The sequence below is a fragment of the Cygnus olor genome, chromosome 2, assembly GCF_009769625.2.
Source record: "Cygnus olor isolate bCygOlo1 chromosome 2, bCygOlo1.pri.v2, whole genome shotgun sequence".
In the NCBI taxonomy this organism is placed as follows: Eukaryota; Metazoa; Chordata; class Aves; order Anseriformes; family Anatidae; genus Cygnus; species Cygnus olor.
Genome location: NC_049170.1, coordinates 17,757,835 through 17,780,726, shown reverse-complemented (window position 1 = coordinate 17,780,726; position 22,892 = coordinate 17,757,835). Strand labels below are relative to the sequence as shown.

The 22,892-nt window shown below is 43.5% G+C and overlaps 1 protein-coding gene across 19 annotated transcripts in view; it reads right to left on the bottom strand.

The window, feature by feature from the left end:
* The window catches only part of ABI1 (abl interactor 1), an 80,251-nt gene that overhangs the window by 53,181 nt on the left and 4,178 nt on the right, over window positions 1-22,892 (bottom strand). For all 19 annotated transcript variants that reach the window (XM_040548783.1, XM_040548765.1, XM_040548768.1 and 16 more), the window contains exon 2: window positions 3,076-3,243. In XM_040548783.1, the coding sequence (XP_040404717.1) occupies window positions 3,076-3,243 (168 nt within the window). The remainder of the gene's footprint in view (window positions 1-3,075; window positions 3,244-22,892) is intronic.

The window sequence follows — 22,892 nt, the reverse complement described above, 5'->3', positions numbered from 1 at the left end:
TTAGAGAATTCACTCATGGGCTTGGGGACCCATGCAGGAATGACACAAATGAACAACATTAGTGTAAACAGCAGACTAGAATTTCATTTAATAGCATCAACTTCATTCAGAGTACAAGTACAGTGTTTACGATATCAGCAAGGAACATGGGAAAATGCTTCATTTATTCACTGAATTGGCAAACACCTTCAGTGTCATATACTAAATGTTAAGGTCTTCCTTCTTGTCCCACCTCGATGTCCAAGGTCCTTCCCGCTGCCGGCTGACCCTCAGCAACTTTTTTGTTCTATCATTGTCCAGCCTATGCATTCATCCATCTTCCCTAAAATCACTATAAAAGAAAACAGTACCTGTTCCAGACACCTCACATTTCAGATACTACAAAGAAAGCTAAACACTTAGCTACTGCTGTTCAGTCTTCAAGGAAAATCCCTTTTGGGTCGCTGCAGCTGAAGACAAACAGCTCCTCCCTAAGTGAACCACTGCTCTGCTAAAACCCAGCATTTGTGGGTGCACAAGTCATGTGGGGCTCAAGCCCTTCCCCTACTGCCTTTTTACACCAGTGTCCCATAGGGAAAGTTCAGAGGCCACACCACGACAGCACATCACTCAGGCTGGCTGTCTTTGTATCCTACATCAAAACTAGCTGAACTCCCACCTGAAGTTTCCTCCCCAAGTATGTATTTGCCTTGAGAATGGTCAAACTAAAGCACCAAAGAGGAACTGACAGAAATACGCAGTGTAACTGATTGCAGCAGGAAGCTTGTAGTACGGAGTCCTAGAGATATATCTAAAGTAATACCTTTAGTATATTCTTCAAGTTCAAGATGGTCCAAAGTATCGATTTGCTGTCTTTTTCCCCAAAATCTTACCTAACAGGTTCTCTTATACCAAAAGAGTTTTCAAACTTCACAACATCAAGTATCTGTTCTGCTGTATCAGAACAGCTTGGAAAGGTCAAAGTCAGTAACAAGGGTTTAAGTCAAAGAGCCGGGCTGTGTATGCACAGCTCAGTACCATGGGTGCAATAAATAATTATGTTGCAGGCCACCTCAGACCGCCACATTACAGCTGAAAGTCAACTATGACTGCAGAAAATAGAGATGCAGCTGAGCTGGCTTTCATGTAGCAGCCAGAGTAGAAGCCTTTCCTGGAGCTGTTCACTGTCTGTGTTCAGAGCAGTGCTCCCTCACCCCAGTGTGATTACTCACATGAAGCCTCTGCTTGCTCTCAACACACAAAAGGAGTTGAATTCATTTTTTCCCTATAAAAGCAAGCAACTTTTCCATCTGTACAGTTAAGTTCCAGTAGCCAGAACAGAGCACACCTCCCCATTTAACTTTTCATGAGTGCTTTTTCCACAGAAGGCGGCACATAGCTAGGAAAAATGTCGAGTGGCTACTAATCAAGATTAGCTGTCTAGTCACTTAGCCTAGAGTCATTCTGGAAAACATGCACAGAGAACTGAAATAGCGTGTCAGTACTGTGTGACGGAGGTGCAAGGGAACAGAAACTGCCCTTCCAGGGTGTTTGTTACCAGAAAGATTTTAAATCAAATTGAACCTTATCCCACAGGTATCTGCTCTGTATTGCAAAATCCAGAACTGAGTTATTTGACTGACAGTGCCTTAAATCTGTGTTTCTAGGTAATATTTCTGTGTTGAAGAATTCCATTTTGAGAACACAGTCATCCCCATGCTTTAGTGGTATAGAACTATTCATGACTGATATGAACATGGGAAAAGGTGCTCTGGAAACTCAGAATATAGGAAGTCTATCAAGAGACTGCACAGCAAATTTAAGATATGCAGTTTAAGCATTTGATCAAGTACATTTGAAAGCAAACAGCTGAGCTAGTACATATTATCCATATCTAGTTTAGTTCTACAAAATTGTTCAGCAGAATTTCATTTATTAGCAAGGATTACTTTCAGGAAGGACCAACCAGCAACAGAAACTACAAGTGACCTTACTAAACACTGCTCAAAAGCTCTACAAAGCACTGATTGTTCCCAGTCTTTAGCAAACAGTTCATGTATCAGGTGACCCAATAGCTTTCATCATAGTGCCTTCAGTTCAAGCAGCAAACAGCACAGAGGGTTAACAGCTTTTGTGCTAATATCAAACATTTGGGGCTTTTTCCATGGTTAGTCATATCAGTGGGCCAATGAGGATTTAACAATAACCACCTCACACACTGAAACTCTGAAATGCCTAAGAAAAGATGTGTTCAGTACAATAGGACACACAATGGCCTGCCAGCTCAGTCCTTTATGCAGTCACTTCTTTGGAGGTTGTCATAATCTGAGCACCACGAAATCTCTGACTACTACTTGACAGAGCACCAAACTCATCTCCAGCAATTGTGCTTCATCCTACTTCACTGTTTTGGTGGCAACTACTTTTTAAATACTTGATGCTGCTTTTAACTCATGTAGTTCTTCACACACACAAAGTCGACAAGTGTTTTAGAAAGTTTTGTTACTAGGAAGGCCTGTCCTCACACACTGGAATCTCCTCCCTGCTGACACACTTTCAAGGGGAACCACTGAGCTGCCATTTCACAGAGTTTTTGGAAACCATAATTACTCTAAGAATAGTAAACAGAGGTTAGCAGGGCCTACAGGGATAAGGACAGCAGAGGCCATGAGAAGCATTTTCTTTCAAGTTCAAGCAGTTTGGTCTAAGATGTACCACTAGCACAGTATTGGCTGACCAACAAAGGTTTTAAATTCACTGACCACACTGAAGAACATTTTCATTTGAATCCTCTGAATTCCTTTCCTTCAAAAATAGAATACTTTTCCTTACCCCTTCCTCAACTGCAGCTTCTGATTCTGGAAGCTTAATTATTAACTCCAGCTTTAAGCCAAATATAGTCCTAGAGTTTTTTGGTAAAGGATCTGTTTTATTTCAGTCATGACCTCCATCACAAAGTGGCTTTTATAAATATTAAAAGAAGAAAGTCTTACCATTTTCAGTCGCATTACTCAGAGAATTCAAAGAAGACAATGTAAACTATCCAGCTCTCAATAATACAGGAGGCAAGATAATGCCTCTATTAAAAAAGATTACCTGGGAGATATGATTGATTGAGGACTCCATCCTCCGTAGCTGGGATGCCTGGATGTCCAGCAGTTGTAATACATTGTTGGCCAGTGCATTGATCTGATAAGCAACACTGGCTAGAGATTGAGTTGTGTAGGCTTTGGTCTCTTCTAACGCTTTCCTTTTATCTGGAGCCTGTAAAGCAAAAGAACAAGATGTTTGCTTAAGGCCAGGAAAAGGGTGGGGGTTGGGGGAAGAAAGGACAGGAACAAAAAAAATACAACCTATATTTAGAAGAATCTGTAATCAAGAAGATCTGACTGTGCAGTCAGACAAAGTACTCTATATGCATTTACACTAAAAAAATCTCAATAATAAAGAGCAGACAAAGAATTTGAAAAATATTTAACCATAACATTACATGCCAAGAAACAACTCATTCAGTAGAAAAAAATAACAGTCGTGATTTGTTGGAGCTGTGTTTCTGAAGCCTGCCCATCCTTCGTTTCCAGAAAAATCTCCAATTCCCCAGGAACACTGAAGCGTAGCTTTCGCCATCCCTTATGAGATCACATAACCCAAGCCACTTAAATACAGAAAATATTTTCCCACAGTCGGGTATCCCCTGCTGCACACGCTGCCTGCAAAGCCACCCCTCCGGCTGTGCTGTGCTGGCTGCTGCTCTTGCAGCCCGGGAGCAGGGTGGTGAGCAGAGCATCAGGAGGGCGCGCAGGGGGCTCCTGGACGCAGCAGCATTCCTGACACTGCCCCTCCTCATGCGAAAGCTTAATGAACATTCCTGGATGGCTGGGAGCTTACTGCTGCCCTCGCTTGCTCAGGTACCATTAATGTGCAGCAGCAGGCACGAAGAGAAGAGCTGGAAAATTCCCCCCACGTTAAGCGGGTCACTGTCCATGACCAGCAGCTGTCTATGCCTTGAATCTCATGGCCCAAGCCTTCTCACGGGCAGAACAGGAGGAACCAACGCCACCTCCACCTGCAAAGTACACAAACCCCACTCCAAAGTGCTCTGTGTATCACAGTTTGGGAGGTGGGCACTTCATCTGCTACCCAGATTGCAAGCTGCAGCTACCCAGAACTCTTTCCTCCCTTGGGAGGAAACGTGCTGGGCATGAGGAAGGACTCTCAGGTGATGACTCAGTACTAGCATAGTTTCTGCTGCATTTTATTTATTTGCAGTGTAGTCAGCATCAGCAACCGAAAGGAAAGGTTCATGTTAATAGTCTCTTCCAACTAGACTTCTATTTTTATTGTTGATTCCTTTGAACAATGTTGCAGGCAACCGTATGCATCACAATATCAAGCACAAACTCAGCAAACAAAGTTTGCATTCAAGTGCATCCTGTGCCTCCTGGCTTCCACGCACTTACCACCCATTCTTGAACCCTGCCTCTGACTTCACCTCAATATTTTAGAATTAGAGTATCCAAGTTGGAAGGGACCCACAAGGATCATCGAGTCCAACTCCTGGATCCCCAAAGGACAACCCAAAAAAATTAAAAAAAAAATCAGACCATGTGTCTGAGAGCGTTGTCCAAACGCTTCATGAACTCTGGCAGGCTCGGTGCCAGAGTTCAGTTAAATTTTAGTTTAACATCCACAAGTATTTGATAATCATGCCCCTTACTTAAAGGGCTGATAAGGCGTCCTTGTCTCTTGCTTTAAGGAGAGAGAACTGGGAGGTAAATGGCTTGGATACGTTACAAAGTTGCAGCATGGTAGAGGTACTGCAACCCAAACTATGTTATACTACCTTTTAATTAAAGATGATTTTTAAACAGGAGTGAATCCCACCCCCCAAACCTGGAAATTTGTTTATATTCATGATTAATGTTCCTAGCAGTGCTTTGACACGCACTAGAACACCAAGTTAAAGCCACCCTTCAAACAGACTCACATGCAGATGCCTTCTAAAATGCGAAGCAAGCAGCAAAGTTTATTGTCATCTGTTACCAAAAGGTAAACTAGCATTGCATGCACTAAGACCATGCCAGGCAAAAAAACAAATAGTATTTCTGAATGCAAACAAAGCTACCTTTTTAAGGCAGCTTAAAAGAACGTTGATGTTTCTAGATGTCAGAAAACTTTATTAGCAGTCACTTACTTTAGAAAACAAACTTGCATGGTGAAGGACTTGTTAATTATGACAGGCTCAAGAAGCAAGCTTCCCTAACCACCCTGGCTCTCCAAAGAGGCATTTTGAACTTCAAATCACTAGCAGCAACTTTAAAAGAAAAAAAACAACCACACTGTCCTATCAGGTTGAAGCCCAAAGAAAACAGCAGGTGATTTATACCTGAACTATGGTGAAAAAGCAGGTAGGAGTCTGAGATATCTAAAAGGGAAGTTTTACTGAACTAGACATAGCCAATAAGAAGCCAGTCACCATAATTCTAACTTCATATTCATTGAAGCATAGATGTAAAGCCTTTACTCAAGTATTTTACTACCAAGTTTTAAGTAAAGAATGTCAGACTAAACACTAACTTATTACGAAGCCACAGCACCAAATTACTGAGCATTCTCAAATGAGAAAACTCGAACATGTGAAAAGTTTATTTTCTTCTCTCATGATTTATTGATCAAATGCCTCGCCCTTATTTGCCTAAGCACCTAAAGTTTTGGTTATTTGCCCAAATGACTGGTTTGGCAACCAGATTAGATGCAGAGTATTTCATATCCTAGCAGAACTACTTTGAAATATTTTCAAGCCCTGCAGATAACGCAGGCAGTTTCACTGTGCAGTTTCCATAACAGTTTAGGCTAAAACTAGCTTGACATCCAGTCTTCTGCACTGCTGAATTAGGACTGCCAGTACCTGCAAGACACAAGCTAAAAGCTTCACTGTGTGCAAAAATTAGGAGTGGAGAGGGAAAAACCAAGAGCAGCAGCAGGAGGGAGCAGGGATTTCCTATGTCCTTCGACTTATTTTCATCTGTCTCTAAACAAAAACTAGAAGTGGTATGGATCATAATGCATGTTTACAATCTTTCATATACTTTAGTACAATACGTGAGGACCAGTTAACCATTCAGAGATGACAACACGTTGTCAACCGACTGGTACTCCTGACAGCACAGAATTACTTTATGATTTTGTATTAAGAACTTTAAAGACAGTGTTGTTTCCCCCGTAGTTCTGTGTATAAGCAGAAATTTTAGCATCGTTTAGTAGCAAATTGAATATTCTTTAAATCAAGAACATCACAACTTTTGAAGTTTCCCCTGTAAAAGGCTCCCACTTGTATCTCCAGCATATCCTTAATAGTGATATTAGTATTGCAAAATTGCAGTTTGAAATTGCTTTCACAAAACTGGGTTTACTATTAAAACAAAGAAAGCTTCTCCTACAATCTAAGTGAATACACAGAGACAGTTGGACCAGCATGGCATTCCACACTGCACATCGTATATTTTTTGTTAAATCCAAACTTGTATCATAGTACTTCCTAAAAAAAAAGTTAATTATTGTATTCAAGTCAAAATTGACTCTGCGCCCAAGCAAACTGCCACTTGTCTACTGATTCCTCAGTTCAGCAACACTTCAGTGTCAAATGATGAGGAATCTGTCCATCAGTCAGTAACTAACCTTTACAGGTTGCATCGTCAGCCAATTCTACCCCCCAAAGCACCACTCACACAGGCACATCCCCAAAACGGCGTCTGCGCAGTGTACAAACCTCCCGCCCTCCCAACTCTCACTCCCAGCTCATTCCCACCATTTTCTAGTTCATACAGCACGCAGCCAACTACTTGTATCAGCTTCCTCCAAAATCACATCAGTTCACACTACAGAGCATCTCTGGAAGCCAGGCATTACATTGCAAGCGCACTGGTCCATATCCTCCATACCTTTTCTCCAGCCTCTGTTTTTCCTCTTTCCACTTCAGGCCTATTTACTGTTCTGGAATTCCCTGTAAGAAGATGCCCCACCAGAAAAGCAGGCTCCATTTGCCAAAGGTCAGACAGCAGCTAATCAGGTCGCCCTAAGACAAGCCGCCCTGCCAGGAACAAATTACTTTGCCTCCTGCGTGTGTGGCATGCATCGTTCCACATTTTTCATCAACTGTTGGAATAAGTGCAACCTCAATTATAGAAAAAAATCCATCTATGAAAAACTACTAATAGAGCACTGCCCTAGAGCAGCCCAATGATCATTGAACTAAATAGAGCTGTTACTTATACAGTGCCCAATATCCTTTCAGATGCTTAGCATCCTGTTCAAGGGCCCAATCACTGCAACCAAGCTCCACGAATCATTTATAGTCACTTTGCTGTGCCTTTGCTGTTCTTGCTCAGGATACACTTAATGAATTCAGCAGTGTGGTACGTTTGTTTTTGCTTCAAGGTAAGCACAAGATAATTGTTCCATTTTGCATCTTGGTCGTCTGATTAAAAGAAAATCAATGTTACTATGATCAGTTGCCACATGGGTTTAGCAGTCTGTCACCTATCAGTATTCACAGAATACAACTATGCCATTCAACGAAGTTGTCAATACACCCATTTGTACTCCCTTTTGTTCGTGTCATTAATCTAACTTTAAAGCTTATAGAACATACAATTCCTGGTAAGACAGGTCCTACGGTTGAGGTTTCAAAATTCTGGTCCTGACAGAGTCTAGAATGAACTTTTACCAAAAACAAACAGCCAAAACTTTCACCTTAAGCTAACTATAACCTACAGCACCTCATTTTTTCCAGTCAATTAGAAATAGTTTTGTAGAATGGAGAAGACATGTATCCAAGTAGTGGCTTGGAGGCTTGTTATCAGTACTTAACCTCCCTGAGAGCCAGCTGGTGCCACTCAAAGATAGAAGTTTCTGAACAGTGGCTTCTCCACTCAGAAAACAGGATCACTTATAAACCTACCTAAAGCAAGAGCTAGTGACATTACACGGATCTTTTAGAAGCAGCTATGAGCTTAACATTGCTGCTTCACTGATCTGAAGAGTCTTTTAATAACTCAAAGCTGGACTACAGTCTTAAGAGCTTTTTTTTTTCCTTCTGATTGCTATTGGCAAAAGGTTTGGACATTTCTAAACTATGCACAACATATGTTCAGCTTCGACCAAATATTCTGCATTCAAGCTGCAGTAATGTCTCAAATATTTAAGTACGCCAAGTACACTAGATAAAGTTTATCTGTTTAAATCCAGAAGTCGCTGTAAATACAGATTCCCTCTTACCCATAGCTCATGAAGGTTGCTTATAAAACACTACCATGATGTATTGAGAGAGACTTTTCAGGCTGTCATTGACAGTTATTACAACAGATCAGTTACAAGTAAGAGAAGAAAGCCTAACTGGCAAGTCCCAGCAGCAGGTGCCATGAAGTTGGATGTTCTGGAGAACTTTCAGGAGCCAACAACTTAGCTGGAAGCCATCCAAGGAAATCAGTACAGACCGTGGTTTTTACAAGAAGCTGCTCACTGGGGAGCATTCAAGTTTTCTTTCGTCACAGGTATAGCCTTAGGGGATATACATCATTCCAGAGTGGCAGTGGATACTAAGGCTTCAAAATTTACAAGTAGGTGTTGCTTATAGTCTTTACATACATCATCCAGATAAGGAATAGAGTAGAAACCAGGTGTGTCAATGCCTCCTGGAACAACCTTACTTGATGTATGTCATGAGCACATGATCTACAACACATTATGCTAAGACATACTTCAATGGGATGGTGCACTAAGTACTTCCCAATATCCACAGAGTTATGCTAGGCCTGGTATTTATCTGCCAAGAGTTACAGATGGTTCCTCATCAATCAGCACCTCAATTCCCTCACTGGAAAATGGAGCAAGCCACCAGGAGATTTGGTTGAGAAGTTTAAGCTCAACCTTTGCCCAATATACTAGCATGAGACATCCCGTAACACCCCAGGTAAGACTTCAGAGGGTTATCAGCACGCTTTGTCTCCTGTCCATCTTCAACATAGTTAGCCTCAGACCAGCCACCTTCCATGTTCCATGTTCTTGATACTAGAACCACCTGCTTTGCCACTCTTATCATTGCTACCATCAGTAAAAACAATTGTGGGAAATTTAAAAAGAAAGCACTTATGACAGGGAACAGGACGGGACTTAGTACAAGCACAGCCCAATAAAACAGCAAAGCAAACCCAGTCTCCATACAAAGAGGAGCAAAAGCCAAAAACACAGATTCCAGAGCACAGGTAAATCTCAGCTAAACCGCCTCACAAAAAGCAGCGCTACAACATGTGCAGTAGAAAAACATTCAGTGTTTTACCGAAGTGACTTGTCATAACTTGTCATTTTGTTGTACTTTTCTACCGTTCCTGAATTTGTGTGGGGTGTTGAAAGCTCAGGATTTTAGAGCCCAATAGCTTGCAAGCTATGAATAGTAACACATTGCAGCCACTGAACATGTCCATCTCCCGTCCAAGGCCTTCTCTCCAGGGGACTGGCAGTCAATCCTTGCCCTGACAATGAAAACAAGAGAAGGAACAGGCTACCCAACACACCTCCTCCTCCTACGCAGCGGGGAGTAGTGTCAAGTACTGAGGCTCTCAACCACTTAACTGACTGGTTGGTCCAGCAGCACGAAGGAATTTAAGATGGAGGAGGCACGGAAGGATGCTCAGCCACTCAGAACAGCTCTAAAAACCTAAGATCCCTCACACTACGGTAGCCCCAAAATTAAAAGCAGGATGATGAAATGCTTTCAAGTCCACTCAGTAAACAATTCCTCCTATCTACTGAGGCAGAAATCCACAAACACAAGGAGACGGGCATCTATAATTCACGGAATCCATCGAGCACAGTCAGACGAGCACCTACCATCAGCTGAACTCCCCTCCGGCGCCCACAAGCACTATCCCAATGGTATGAAATAAGACTCGGTCTGTTTGGTTTCTCCAAAGATAAGGTGCAGTAACTCAGCCTTACCAAGCACGGAGGAACTGGCAGAACTTGAATCTCCTCTCCCCAGGTAAACACCTTGCAAAACAAAGCTGGCGCTGGTTCAAGGCACCAGACAACAAGGTGATCGCTGCCACAGCAACAACCCCACCACAGCCCACAAGCAGGGTTTCAGTCTGATCCTTTTTAGAGACACTATTTTGGCAAAAATCACTGACTAGCCAGCTATTCCCTATCAAAGGTCAAGGCACACCAAGTTACTGTAGGGTGACCAACACACAGGACAGCCTCCCAACTGCTGTCTGCGGCTCACAAGCTCTGCTTCAGCCAGGCCCTTCCCCCAAATCCTGTATATGCTAGGCAATCAGCTAGAAGCAAATCCTTCATTTCCATCAATAATATTCCCCTGACCGGTCCTGAATAGCCTTGATAGCAAATTAGCATCTCTATGGGCCGAGACCAATTTAGCCAATCTGCCCGTGGCCTTGCAGATTCTCTTTTAGTTGAAAGTTGCTCTTTATTCTGGAGAAGAACTGGAAGAAGAGTCGCATTTTTTCTAATCATCATCTCTTTTGGGGAAGGTAGAGGGAGAAAAATTCTTCGTTAGTGAGAGAAATTCATTCCAAAGGAGAGTTTGAGGGACATGCATATATTAGATGTACTCACATGTATACACCACAGTGGTCAATACTTCGGAGTCTTGATAACAAAAAACGCAAGCTGAGTACGTACATCAACATTTCTAGAAAAAGCGTTTGCTTTTCTCAGATTCAGGTTACCAGGTCCCAGCCTCTTCTGACCTGTATACATGGCACAGAACCGTGTCTCTGAGATTAAGCCCCCCATAACTACCTTACTCTCATAAATGATTTTACCTAAACTGAGACAAATCCGTGAGATGTGACATTCACAATACCCTAACACAGACTTCAATAGGTCTGTGAGCAAGGGCAGAAGCAGCTTATAAAAAAAAAACACTAGGATCACCCTCACAGAAAATAACTTTAAAAAAAACAATGGAGGAATTCCATTTTAATCCAGGCAGCAAACATCATAGCAAGAAACTAATCTATCCAACGGGAGAGGGACTCACAAAGCAGGGTCGGCTCTGACAGATGGAGCCCAGGCAGATATGTGCCAGCTGCTCTAGCAGCGCCTTCTGCCCAGCGCTGCAAGCAGTGCTCAGGCTGGCTCTGGACTAAACCACTCCCCTTATTTAAAAAAGGGAGAAAAAAATACATATAGCGTTAAAAGCACAATTTTCAGTTCTCCTGCCAAATCCAATAGAGATGTCATAGTAAACATGCGTGTTGGCAAAACACATTGTTAATATTTCACTAGTTAGTGTCTGTGTGTACAACAAAAATAGCACACAGCACTGAGCTAAATGACAGAGGTAGCCATGCCCAAGTGTCATTTTCACACAATCCCTGTACACTGGATAGGGCTTCAAGACCACATATGCAGCAAGCTTAACAAATTTTGTCTACTGGGTCTTATTTCTGTGTTTTACATGCTACAGACAACAAGCTCCAGGGCAGAAACCGCATCTTCCATGCCTGTAAAGCACTGCACAGCATTAGTGCTTACAGGTGCTTCCAAATTATGCTCCTGACTTCCCTGCAGTGCCTGTGATTTGCCTTATGACATCCCATCATTACACACACAAATTCCTTCAGAGCTAACCGAGCCGGCTCTGACACCAGAAACATCAGCCACGGCTCCACACACAGACCGCCAGCCAGGACGAGGAGCCTTGGTGCTTCCACAGCAATCCTCCCTCTGTAATGCTAAGAGAGCTACCCAAGGCTTTGGGGAGCATGCTTATTTTGGCATGCTAAGCAACAGATAATAGGGAATTAGAGAACTCGTGTTCCATTTGTTTCCTTATAGACTGTCTCTCAAATATTGATCTTTTGTTTTCTGGTTGTAATGGGGCTTGAAATTAAAATGGCTCTCTGTTGACTTTGCTTAAGTGCCAGCATCCACCCACAAGTTTTAGCTCATCCAGCAGGGACAGGCTCACCAGCAAGCCAGAGACCCAGAGGAAAATACAGTTAAAGAACTGCTCCTGGTGTAGGTTGGGTTTGGTTTTTTTCTGGTGGGAACAGAAGGGAGACACTTCAGCATTCATGAGTTACCTTAACCTCCTCTTTCTAATAACAGTGGCAGCAACACAGGCCCTAACTGGAGTGAGCAATCCAAACTGGGGGAATTTTTACGTCGTGCAAGCCTTTGAATCAAGGCAGCTCAGAGCACCAGTCTGGTGGCAAAGTTCTTTAGTTCACATTGCACAAAAAGTCACTTCTAAAAATAACGATAATGATTTCTTCTAGGGATTTTACTTACCTCTGTCAGTTTACTTTCAAGTAATGGTGGGCACTCAGGCAGTCAAAGATTTTTCATCTCAGTTTTGGCAAATTAGATTGAAGGAACAAGCCTAGAATATCACAGTAAATCTACACCCGAAGATAAGCAACATGCTAAAACTCAATGACCTTCTACAAGAGAAGCTTCCAAGACCACCTTTTCTTCCAAGGTCCTTGCTTTCCAGCCCTCCCTACCTCCAGGCGGGCCTGGAAGCACACCAGACAGCCCTGAGCAAGCACGGTTAAGACAACAAGATTTAGCATCAAGGGTCAAATGACAGCACTGCCTCACCATGTTCAGGTAGCACAGATTGTATGTCAACATCACTCTGAACTCATACACCAGGGTAGCCTCAACAGCTGTTTGAGGGATAGCTGCATACAGAACACAGCACCTGCAGAAGCATTAGGTAGAAGCAAGGTGGCTCAAAGCTATGCTCTGCCCTGCTCAACTCCAGGAAGAATCCCAGCATGCCGAAACAGAGCCAAGAGTCAGCCAGGCCTTCAAATACTGGCTGTGAAAAATGCCCCTACTTCAGGAAGAGCTGGCATGTTGCAGAAAGTCACTGAAAAACAGCTTCCGTAACTGTAAAATCTGGGCAACTGCTGCTAAGGCAGCCTACAGCCATCACGGTATTTTTGAAACAAAGAAGAAAGCAATGACCATTACAGGGTCAAATTCTCTTTGCATACTTTGTAGTACTACATGCTCATTTAGGTCTTTTTCAGTCTAAGATATTAAAAATAGCAGGCATCTCTCTAACCATGGTCAACATTCAGCTGTGCTTGTGGCCTACAGATGTTTTTGTATTTAAGTTCAGATACCTCCTTTCTCCTCCCAGGACACTTCTACATCTCTTCTCTCTTAGAGAGATTAGGAGCATGCCCAAAACCAAGAGATTCAACACATTTTGGAGGTTGGGGGGGAAAAAAGAAATCTAGAAGTGGTAACAATGACTCTCAGATCTAAGGGGCTCTTTACTGAAGAGATACCTCTTGGTTATGGCACTACAGAAGCGAGTCCACATAGCACAGAACTGCTGCTCATCACTTAGCATTTTGAGAAATCGGTATACTCTCTCCAGCAGGAAGCCATCCGAGGGCTTGCACATCTCAGCACTGACACAACATCCTTAGACCAGAAACCAGTGGATCCTCCCAGTTTTGTAGTAGCTTGCTTCCCAGCATAACACATACACTCATAGCATGCAGTGATCTCACGGTAATAAAGAAATGGACTGCAATACAAGGACTGATTTTTCAAATTTTTATTTAGCGTGCGCAACTTACATGTGCAAGGGGAAATAAAAAAATACAAACAGCTGTTAATATTCCTTAAGCTTCTGTGCAGCCTGGGCCTGACTGTACACTTTTTATCTGATAGCGCTTGTAAGCACGTTACATCCAGCCTCTATTTGAGGAATTATTTCCTATAACACTAAAATTTGAGTCTATGGTTCGCAACAGCATTCCAAAACCTTACACATATAAGCTCATTTGAACACTGGATTGTTTCAATTGCAGTAAGCAGGAATTTAACTTGTCAAAAAAACACAACAGAACAAAACAGATGACTCAGGAGAATACAGAGGAGGAGAAAGAGAGGAATGGAGAGTCAGTTGTATACCACTATTTCTTTCCCAAGAACAAAGTGAATAGGCCAGCAAGTAACTACGAAATAAAAGTGAACGTGGTAATCTTCACATTCAGCAACATATAAAAATTAGAAAAAACAACAAAAAGAGCTTAGAAAGTAAGTATCAACATCAGGTGAGGTGTGTGTGTGTGTGTATATATATATATATATATATATACACACACGCGCGCATATGGGAGGGTTTTTGTTTCAAGTCCAAATTGGAAAGAACAGTGCCGTGGTGCTAGTTAACATGGGAGTACTCAAGAAAGGAAGTTTTCCTACAGATACAGCTGCAATGCCTCTGGCAGATGCAATTATAGCACGGTTTTTGAATCCATGCTGAAGCCAGAGAGGCTTCACGCGATTTTTTAAGACAACGCCTTCACACACGATGCGGAGGGCAGCTGCTTTAGGCTGCTGCAGAAGGTGCAGACAGACAGACAGACAGCAGAGCTCACGCTTCCACGCAGCCAGATGAAGGAGAAGCGTCCCATCCCCACGGCTCCCAGTCCCCCCATAGCAGTATCACAACCCCAGGACCGTTTTGTTTCACAACCTGCGGTAGGCAGAGCCACGAGGCCTTCTCACTGCTAGCCTGTGATCAGCTTGACGGATGAGCAGCCTCGTTACCAGCACCAAGGAGCTGTGTAGCGAGCAGCAGTCCTTCCACAAGAGGAACATCGGCCACAGCCACCCTGCCGCGACCTGAGGAGGAAGCACTCCAGGCAAGGCTTAGCAGGGATCTTATCTCCTGGCAGCTAACTGTGATCTGAGCAAATGCAAGCAAGGCCAAGGCTGAGACAATTACATTTCATAAGCCCCGTTTGAAACTGGTTAATTTAAAACAGTAAGCAGCAAAAAAAAGTTGAGCGCTATAAACACGCACTCAAATTTACCTAAGAATTTACAGTATTTACATGCAAATAAAATGCTGCATAAGTAGGGGGATAGAAGAAGAAAGACTTTTATAAAAATACAGCTTAAACACAGAAGATAAGTCCAAAGCAAAACTAAGATACACCTACAGCAAAGCTGGAGACTGCTCCTTTTACCACCTCCCCTCCCAACCTAAGAGCCGGTTAGCTCTTAGAAGAAAAACTGCTTTTCAGCTTCCCACCTTGTCAATCTTGAAAGGAAATTGAAAAACATTTTTCTGTTCAACAACCAAAAAGCATGTTTTCCTAACCACAATAGAAGAATTTTCTTATCAATCCGAACGGCCACATTTTTGCACCCATTACACTTAACGGTGCATTTTTCTTAACTTTCGCAGCGGTTAGTTTGCATTTAGTCATTTTCTGAGGAGGCAAGAAGCTAAATGAGTATCTCCTGCTCATTATTTATGCTTTCTATTTGCATAACTCCTTCATAACTGCTCCATTAAACACCTCTTCCCCTCCAAGGTCGATTTTAAAAAGCCTCCTGCTTCCTGAGACTGCCGAGCGTGACTCACGGCCTTCCCCACATGCAGTCCCCCGGGCCTAGCGGGATGTCGTACAGCCACCACGTACCTGCTTCAGTTCATACTCCCCCACTCCCACCAGTGGGGAAGTAACCCCTTAAAGTCATCCAGATTAAAAGCAAAGCTACCTTTCTAGCTGTCTGAGGTAGGCAGCAAGCAACTAGTAGGGGTATTTGCTTTTAATGCTGTCTGCCATGTCACAGCTCGCAAGATGGAGCGGCTGAGTAGGGGCCCACACCGAAGAGGGTTACATGTGCTCCTCTATTCCTCCTGTGCCTTATTCCTGTCAGAAACTTGCAGAGCTGCTCAAGCCCCTTCCAACCACTCCTATTTTTTATTTATTATTCACCACAGATTGTTCTTTATCAACTCTTAAGCCTTCTCCACGATGTGCTTGAGCTTCCCCGCCTTCCCCATTCAGGACCAAAACCAGCAACTTTTCTCTCCCCGGCAGAGGAGCAGCAACTGGTTTACTTGGCTCAGCGCTCCCCAGTTATCGAGCCTCTCTCTCAGTCACAACAGATACCTCTCTCAGTCTCTGAGCAGTCAATATTCACCGCATCGTATTGACAGGAGCCGATTCTACAGGTCTTGTTCATGGGCAGGAGGTTTCCAAGAGGGACCGTGTGCCAGAAAGCTTTCCATTGATTGCTATTCTTCTCCAGCAGTTTAAAAGACAGACTGCCAAAGAGGAATGTAATACACATCTAGAAATGACACAGCCACTTTTCAAGCAACACGAGACTTCTCACCAAGTAAGAGGCATTGTACGAGCCCAAGCTTCAATTACAGCTATGGCAACAACAGTTTCCCCCAACACTCAAAGCGAAAGACGTCTTAAGAATTAGATAGGAAAAAAAAATCTGTTGCCATTTAAAACAGCATGTTCTTGCAACGCTCCCAGACAAGTCTCAGGACTACTGCAGCAACCAGATCATTTCAGTGCTGCGAGAACATACGGTATGCTGCAGCAGGAAACACACCCACGGTATTTCAGAGAGCCCTTCCAGAGCCAAGCACTTCCAAACCAGACACACATTTTTATCTAATGCAGCTGAAGCCAGGAGTTTGCATCACAGAAACAATAGCTCCTCCCAGAGATTTAGAAATCCTGCAAGTCAGCCAGAAAATCAAAAGCTGATGTCCAGCCAGGTCTCCAAGGATCTTGCCAACGTAAGTGCACTGATCCATCATACCTCTATTTGTTAGTCTGATACTCCCTGGACCTTGGTTGAAGCATCATCCAAGCCACTCGCCACAAGGACTCACGGGGGAACCCTGGAGGCTGTAATCCTTTTTATAAAAACCCTTCAGGATTAGGTCCAACCCCGCTTTATCAATACAAACCTACTAATGTGTGCTAAAAGAATACCACCCCCGACATAACCAGCTTTCCCTCGGTGTTACAGGATCCAAAGCCTCCAACCAGAGAGGTTTTAGTCCTCTCTACCCTTCGGTCTCACAATAACAAAGGGACCAGCTTCCTAAACAAGACAGATTTCTTACCAATGAAAGGCCTGGCTGTATATATTTGAGGCCCCCAAGAGGTTTCCTAGTAAGACAGAATCACGTAAGTCTCAGTGCTCACAGCATCTCCTGAGCTGCCTTCTATTTCTCTGTACCCTACTCATCCTCGCATCCCCAGGTGGCTACAGACCACTTCAGAGCCAAAACTTCAGTCCAAACTTCATGCCAATAGATAATCTAAAAGAGAAGCGTACATAAATGCCTTCGGTAGCTGCAGTTTACAAGATGATCTACTATTCAATCCCATGCTGCTGGAAGCTGTTTGTCTGAAAAACATCATGAAAAATAGCTGCATAATTTAAACTGTAACAGTAAAATATGCAATTAAATAATAGAAAGATTAATTACAAGAAACAGGCAAGGGAGAAGAGGTTTTCAGATGAGATCTGAAATGAGACTGAAAGTCAATGAGGTAGAGAGCAAGCGCGAGAGAAACCGTCTGTTTCAGAAGCAGAAGCTGTGATGAGAGCACTTGGCATTAATGGCAGCGAAACAAAGTCCACAGCATTTGGCAGCAGGAGAAGAGTCAGACAACAGATCTAGGAAACCGCCTGCGGCAAACAGACAAGAGACTTTAACAGGGAGAGAAAAATCAGCAAATTCACACTAAGATCAGAGCCTAGCAGAAGCACCTGGAAAGAAAGAAATGTTGTCACTGGTAACTTTTAGCAATGCAATAGTGACTAACACTACTTGCTGCAGGGACGTGAGAAGACAAGCCATGGCATGGCAATCTGCAACTATGTCGACATTATTGCAGTAGTCTGATGCAACTGCCTGGACAACTTGTCCTCTTGTCTCAGAGGTTCTCTTATCTTAGGCTTCAGAAATCGTGGAATTGTTGCATTGGGACCACAGTTCAAGTATTCATTTGCAGCACACCTGCTACAATAAAGTCAAGCAAGATGCTCAGCTGACAATGATTGCCACAGGACAAATACTGGTTGGCAGATTTGCTGACCCCCCCCCCCCCCCCCCCCAGTACAAGGACATCAGACAATGAAAGTGAAGATATGCATCTTGTGACAGATTAGCTGGAGAGAAGAAAAAAAACACACTTTCCTGATAAAGTATAGCTTAGAAAAAGCATTATCTTGTGAAATACTGGCATAAAAGTAGCCAGAAGAGTTGACACATCAGGTTTTTTCCCAAGGAAATCAAAGAATTGTTACAATTCAAGTAGTAAACAAGCCATTTTTCCTTGGAACTATTTATAACCTTAAGACTACCCCATAAGAACGTTTCATTCAACTCTAAAGATATCAAATCAGCATCTGCTTTAGTAAGCCTCTTCTATCCAAGTACCAAGAAACCTTCCTGCTTTCTTAAGAAAAGTCCTAGCAGCACCACATTTTACTCCTGTCTGTCTCAGAGGTTACAATAAAATTAGGAAAGCAATTCCAAGTCTCTTCTCCACGAGTTCTTTAACTGCTCATCACCACGCTGCCAAAACCTCCTCGCACACGAAGCAGCATGCCTGCTCTTAAACTTCTGCTGTACGAGGAGAATGCGTAGTTGGTGGCTTGAGGCTTTTTGGAGAAGGAGGAAGGAAGAGGGAGGGAAGACAGTGTCACAAATACATCTGCTATCTTAACATAAGACCTAGTGAAGGCAAGTAATCCGCATGCAAAAACAAAGCATAAGGTAAGCAATAGCCCTTCTCGGGGCAACAGTTGTGTCCTAGCCCCCAGAAGAGACCACCTTTACTCTTTTTTTAGCATATTCCACTGTGTCAGAAGATGCAACAAGGCACACATCTCCTGCAGCAGCTGTGACATGACTTTATCAGAGGAGAAGGCCAAACCAGCAGAAGTTTTAATTTTCAGATCCTTTTTCAGTTTGCCAGACCCAGCAGTTACTAATGGAAAACATTTTATCTGGAATCTCAGAAAAAAATGTTATTAAAAATAAAGTCACCGTGGAAATGGTCAATCTTTTTCAGAGTAAAACTAATCTGTTTTGTGAGCTTAACTGACAGGTTGGCTAGCAATTTCATCTCACGTTAACACAGAGTGCTGAATCGTACAAGTTATATCTCAAAATGTTGCCCTCGCATTTTTTAGTTGAAATTCTCTTGCAGGAGGTCCCCCCTCCTTTATAAAACATCTGCATCTGAATAACAAATCCACTCTCTGCAAGGAAGCCTTCTTACATGGCTGCTGTTACCAGCATTAAGGGCTTGCATAAGCAATGAGTAACAGCATTTGCATAGCATCAAGCAGAGGTGGTACTTACATTCCTATTAACCCTCGGAAAAAAAATGCATTCCCTCTAACACCAGGAAGAGAAGCTTTGAGTTCTGCTTTCAGCAATAAATGGATTCCGTGAAGAACCCACCTGGCAGGAGCCCTGTACTTTTATTTTGCTACCAGGCACTAAGCAGATGAAATGTTTGAGGCAGAAGGGGGTCTGCCAGGCTGGAGGCGAAGGGGGAAAGGCACCTGCAGATGCCACCTTGCTTACAGGAGCACACCATGACCTATTTCACACAGCACCCCGGTTTTGGCCTCCAAACGCCCCGTGCAAGTTTTGAGCTGCAAGGGGCTGTTTGTACAACCCATGTGAGACACCACGTCTGTCTGTCTGCAGCTGCTGCCCCGCCGGCGAGGTCAGGAAGAGGGAGGAACCGTGCTGAGGCACCCTATCTACCACTACAAACGCAGCGGTTACTTCCCTTTTCTGCGGGGTGGAGGGAAGGGAGGATCCCTGGGACCGAGCCCACCCGTCTCCAACACCGGTGCTCAGATTTGGCAGGCGAGGGGAAAGGAACAGCCTCGCACTAACACCAGTGCTAAAGGGAGCAAGAAGGCTGCACCTCGTAGCCAGCCCGCTCGATAATTACAAACAAGCCTGGGCACTGAGTAACTGGGGGCCCACAAGTCACTTCCTACCGGGTAACAACAAATAAAAACCACACCACGGCCCTTCGACTCCCAGTCACTAATGAAAGACTGAGCACAGGCACCGAGAGAGCAAGATACCCTCTTATCCCTCAAGGATGTCTCACTACATCGGCGCTGACGCTGCCTGCACAGCTACCACCCCGCTGCTCTGCGGATAAATAAGATTTCAGAGCTGTCAAGCACAGACTGCTTTCACTAACGGGAAAGAAGAGCGACATCTTCTAGATCCTCTGCCAAGACAGCAATGCCCACCAGCAGTCAGGCAGCGCCGTGAGCACCACGTAACTGCAGAAGTTTACGGGACCGAAAATCAGCATCAAAAGGTTCTTGTAAGAACAGATAAGCAAAGCTCCGAAAGGAATTGCTCCTAATGAATTTAACGACAGTTTCAGGTGCACGTTTCCCCAAGGGATTCATTGCTCCGTCTCTGGACACCGCGTCCCTGTTTCTGGAAACACGCACTTTCTGCTGCGCAGTAGCATAACGGAGGCCATCCGGAAGGGAGGCGGGGGGAGCCCTCGTGCACGGCACTGCACGTCCCAACAATCGGGGTCTGTTCCCAAATCTGACAGCACGTCCCTACACGACCTTCCATGAGTTGGTTATGAACTCTATGCCTCTATTTATGCTTCTGGGAAATGAAGGCAGTTCAAAATACTACACAAAGATATTGGGAAGTTGAATTGTATTTCTTTCAAAGTTTGTTTTTTGTTGTTAAACTTAGACCAGTAACACAGATTAACGGGAACTTTGCCCTCGGAGGTGCAACACTTCTTATTTGTGCACAGCCCCTCCCTCCATTCTTATCTTCCTTACATGTGATCCACTCTATAAGCCATCCTAAAGGCCCACCTATTTTCTCTTTACCATGAGTTACTGACTGCAACGAGCTCCCAGAGCTCTGGAGGAACAGAAGTACCAGACAATTGCTCCTCTTACAGCTTCTCTCTGCCTTGCAACAACTCCACGTGCCTGGCGCAGGGAGTGTAGCACGAAGATCACGCTTAATGTACACCCACCACAGGCGACCTGCGAGCCTCTTCATTCCAGCTCAGGAGCAAAAGGAAGGGAGCAGAGTGCTTCCTTCGTGCAGGATGTGCTACTCACCTGTAACAGCTCGACCCGACCCACGCCACTCAATTCAGGTAGCACAGTGCCGACAATCATCTGCTGAAATGCTAACGGGAAACGCAGCAGCAAAAGCAGCTGACATCTTGCTGGCTTCTTAAAGCGAATACACTAAAATTAATGGAAACATTTCAGATTTGGAAAAGCCGATTTCCTATCGACCACCTCTTCTGGACACAAAACAGACGTACACTACTTTAGGATCCATTTCCTGTACGCACAGGGCAATCACTTGGCCATTTAATGAAGTTGTCCTCCTGCCTTATTGCTGCTTCCAAGCTCAACATGCAGCTGTATTTTCCAAAACAAAGACAACGCGCTGGCGCAGACAACCGATAATCCGAAGCCACCAACCCATACCCAAATGACTAGAAAAAACACATACACCTACAAACAACCAGTGCTTTTAACCAAACATTTGCTGTTAGTATAAAACAACCTTAAAAGGAACAGCGTTTCAAATATAAGCTAACATCTTTTCTTAATTAATAGAAAGAGTACGATTTAAACCTACAAGGGATAGTGGATGACACATCCATATTTTATCTTACAGAAAGAGGGCTGGCTTAGTTTCTTTTTCCTGTGAAGCGTTCCGAATTTAGCAAGGAAACCAGAAAAAATACCACTTATTTACTCTCTTGATACAAACTAATTAACCTATGAACATAAAAGCATGTAAGCTCTCACAGCACGTAAAAGATTTGTATTAGGGACAATTTAAGAAGTTTATCCTTTTAAAGCAGGCCATTTCCTGCATCAGGCATTCTGAGTGAACCGCTCACTTTGCACTGAACTAAGCTACGCTACGTTCCATACTCCAGGCGTGAAACCGAGTGTCAGAGCAGTTACCAACATTTAAGGAAAAAGAACCACCATAGAAGAGGTTACTTCCCTTCCCCTACGTACTATCTACTGTAGAGGAAGCACAGAAATTCAACTGGCCGAGCAGAAAGGATCCTTATACGCATACTGGAAGATCACATCAGCACTTGTGAAACTTCTTGCATGCAGCATTTCCCCTCCACAACACACATCCACTTTTCTACCAGCTGGGAAGAGACTTTCAATTTTTTGTAATAGTCAAACTGAAATCTGTTTCTGCTTTTGTCTGTTTCACCCAGAATAGCTTGTTAACTCACCATTCGGTTTCCACATACCAGTTGGAGGCTACAGAAGGAAATAACACAATGACAAAAAGGCACACATTTGGGCAACATGGTACTTACTTCCTTAATACGCCTTTCACTTAGTTTATTTTCCAAAGCTGCTGAGTCTACCCACTGGAGACCACCAAGACCAGAATTTACACGAGCAGTACGTATTCCAACCTATTTGTTTAGAGGGTCTCAGTAATGTTAAAACCATATTTGAGCTTAAGAAAAACTCCAAATGGATCTTCAAGCGCACCAGAAATAAAGATACTGATGAAAACTGACAATTACGCACAGGCGGATTCAAGGCTATACAAGATAGCAAATTTAAACCGTAGGGGACAGTTGTAGGGAACGTTTTATAGGCAAGGCCTCCATGCTTGAGTCAACTGAAGTTATTCAAAAGGAAGTCATCAGCACACCGACACTGGAGACGCTCATTTCCCGTGTCATTTCTAACACTCTTTAAGCTAGTTATTTAAAATGAATTCATTGAAAAATGAAAACAATTCAATTCAGCCTGGAAAGTGATTGGAGAATCTCTCCAGAAGCTCGTATTTTCAGCTGAAGAATCATAATTAGAACCGCAAGTACTTTAACTCCATCTGTTATTTCTGTCTCATGCTGATAAAGTTTTCATACTTTTCAGGATACTGATAATACAGTTCCTCACTTCCATCTTCAGCTTTATGCTACACATTTTCAGATAAACTTTCACGATTCCACACACCCCGAAACGGCTACTCTCAGATTTTATTTGCGGAC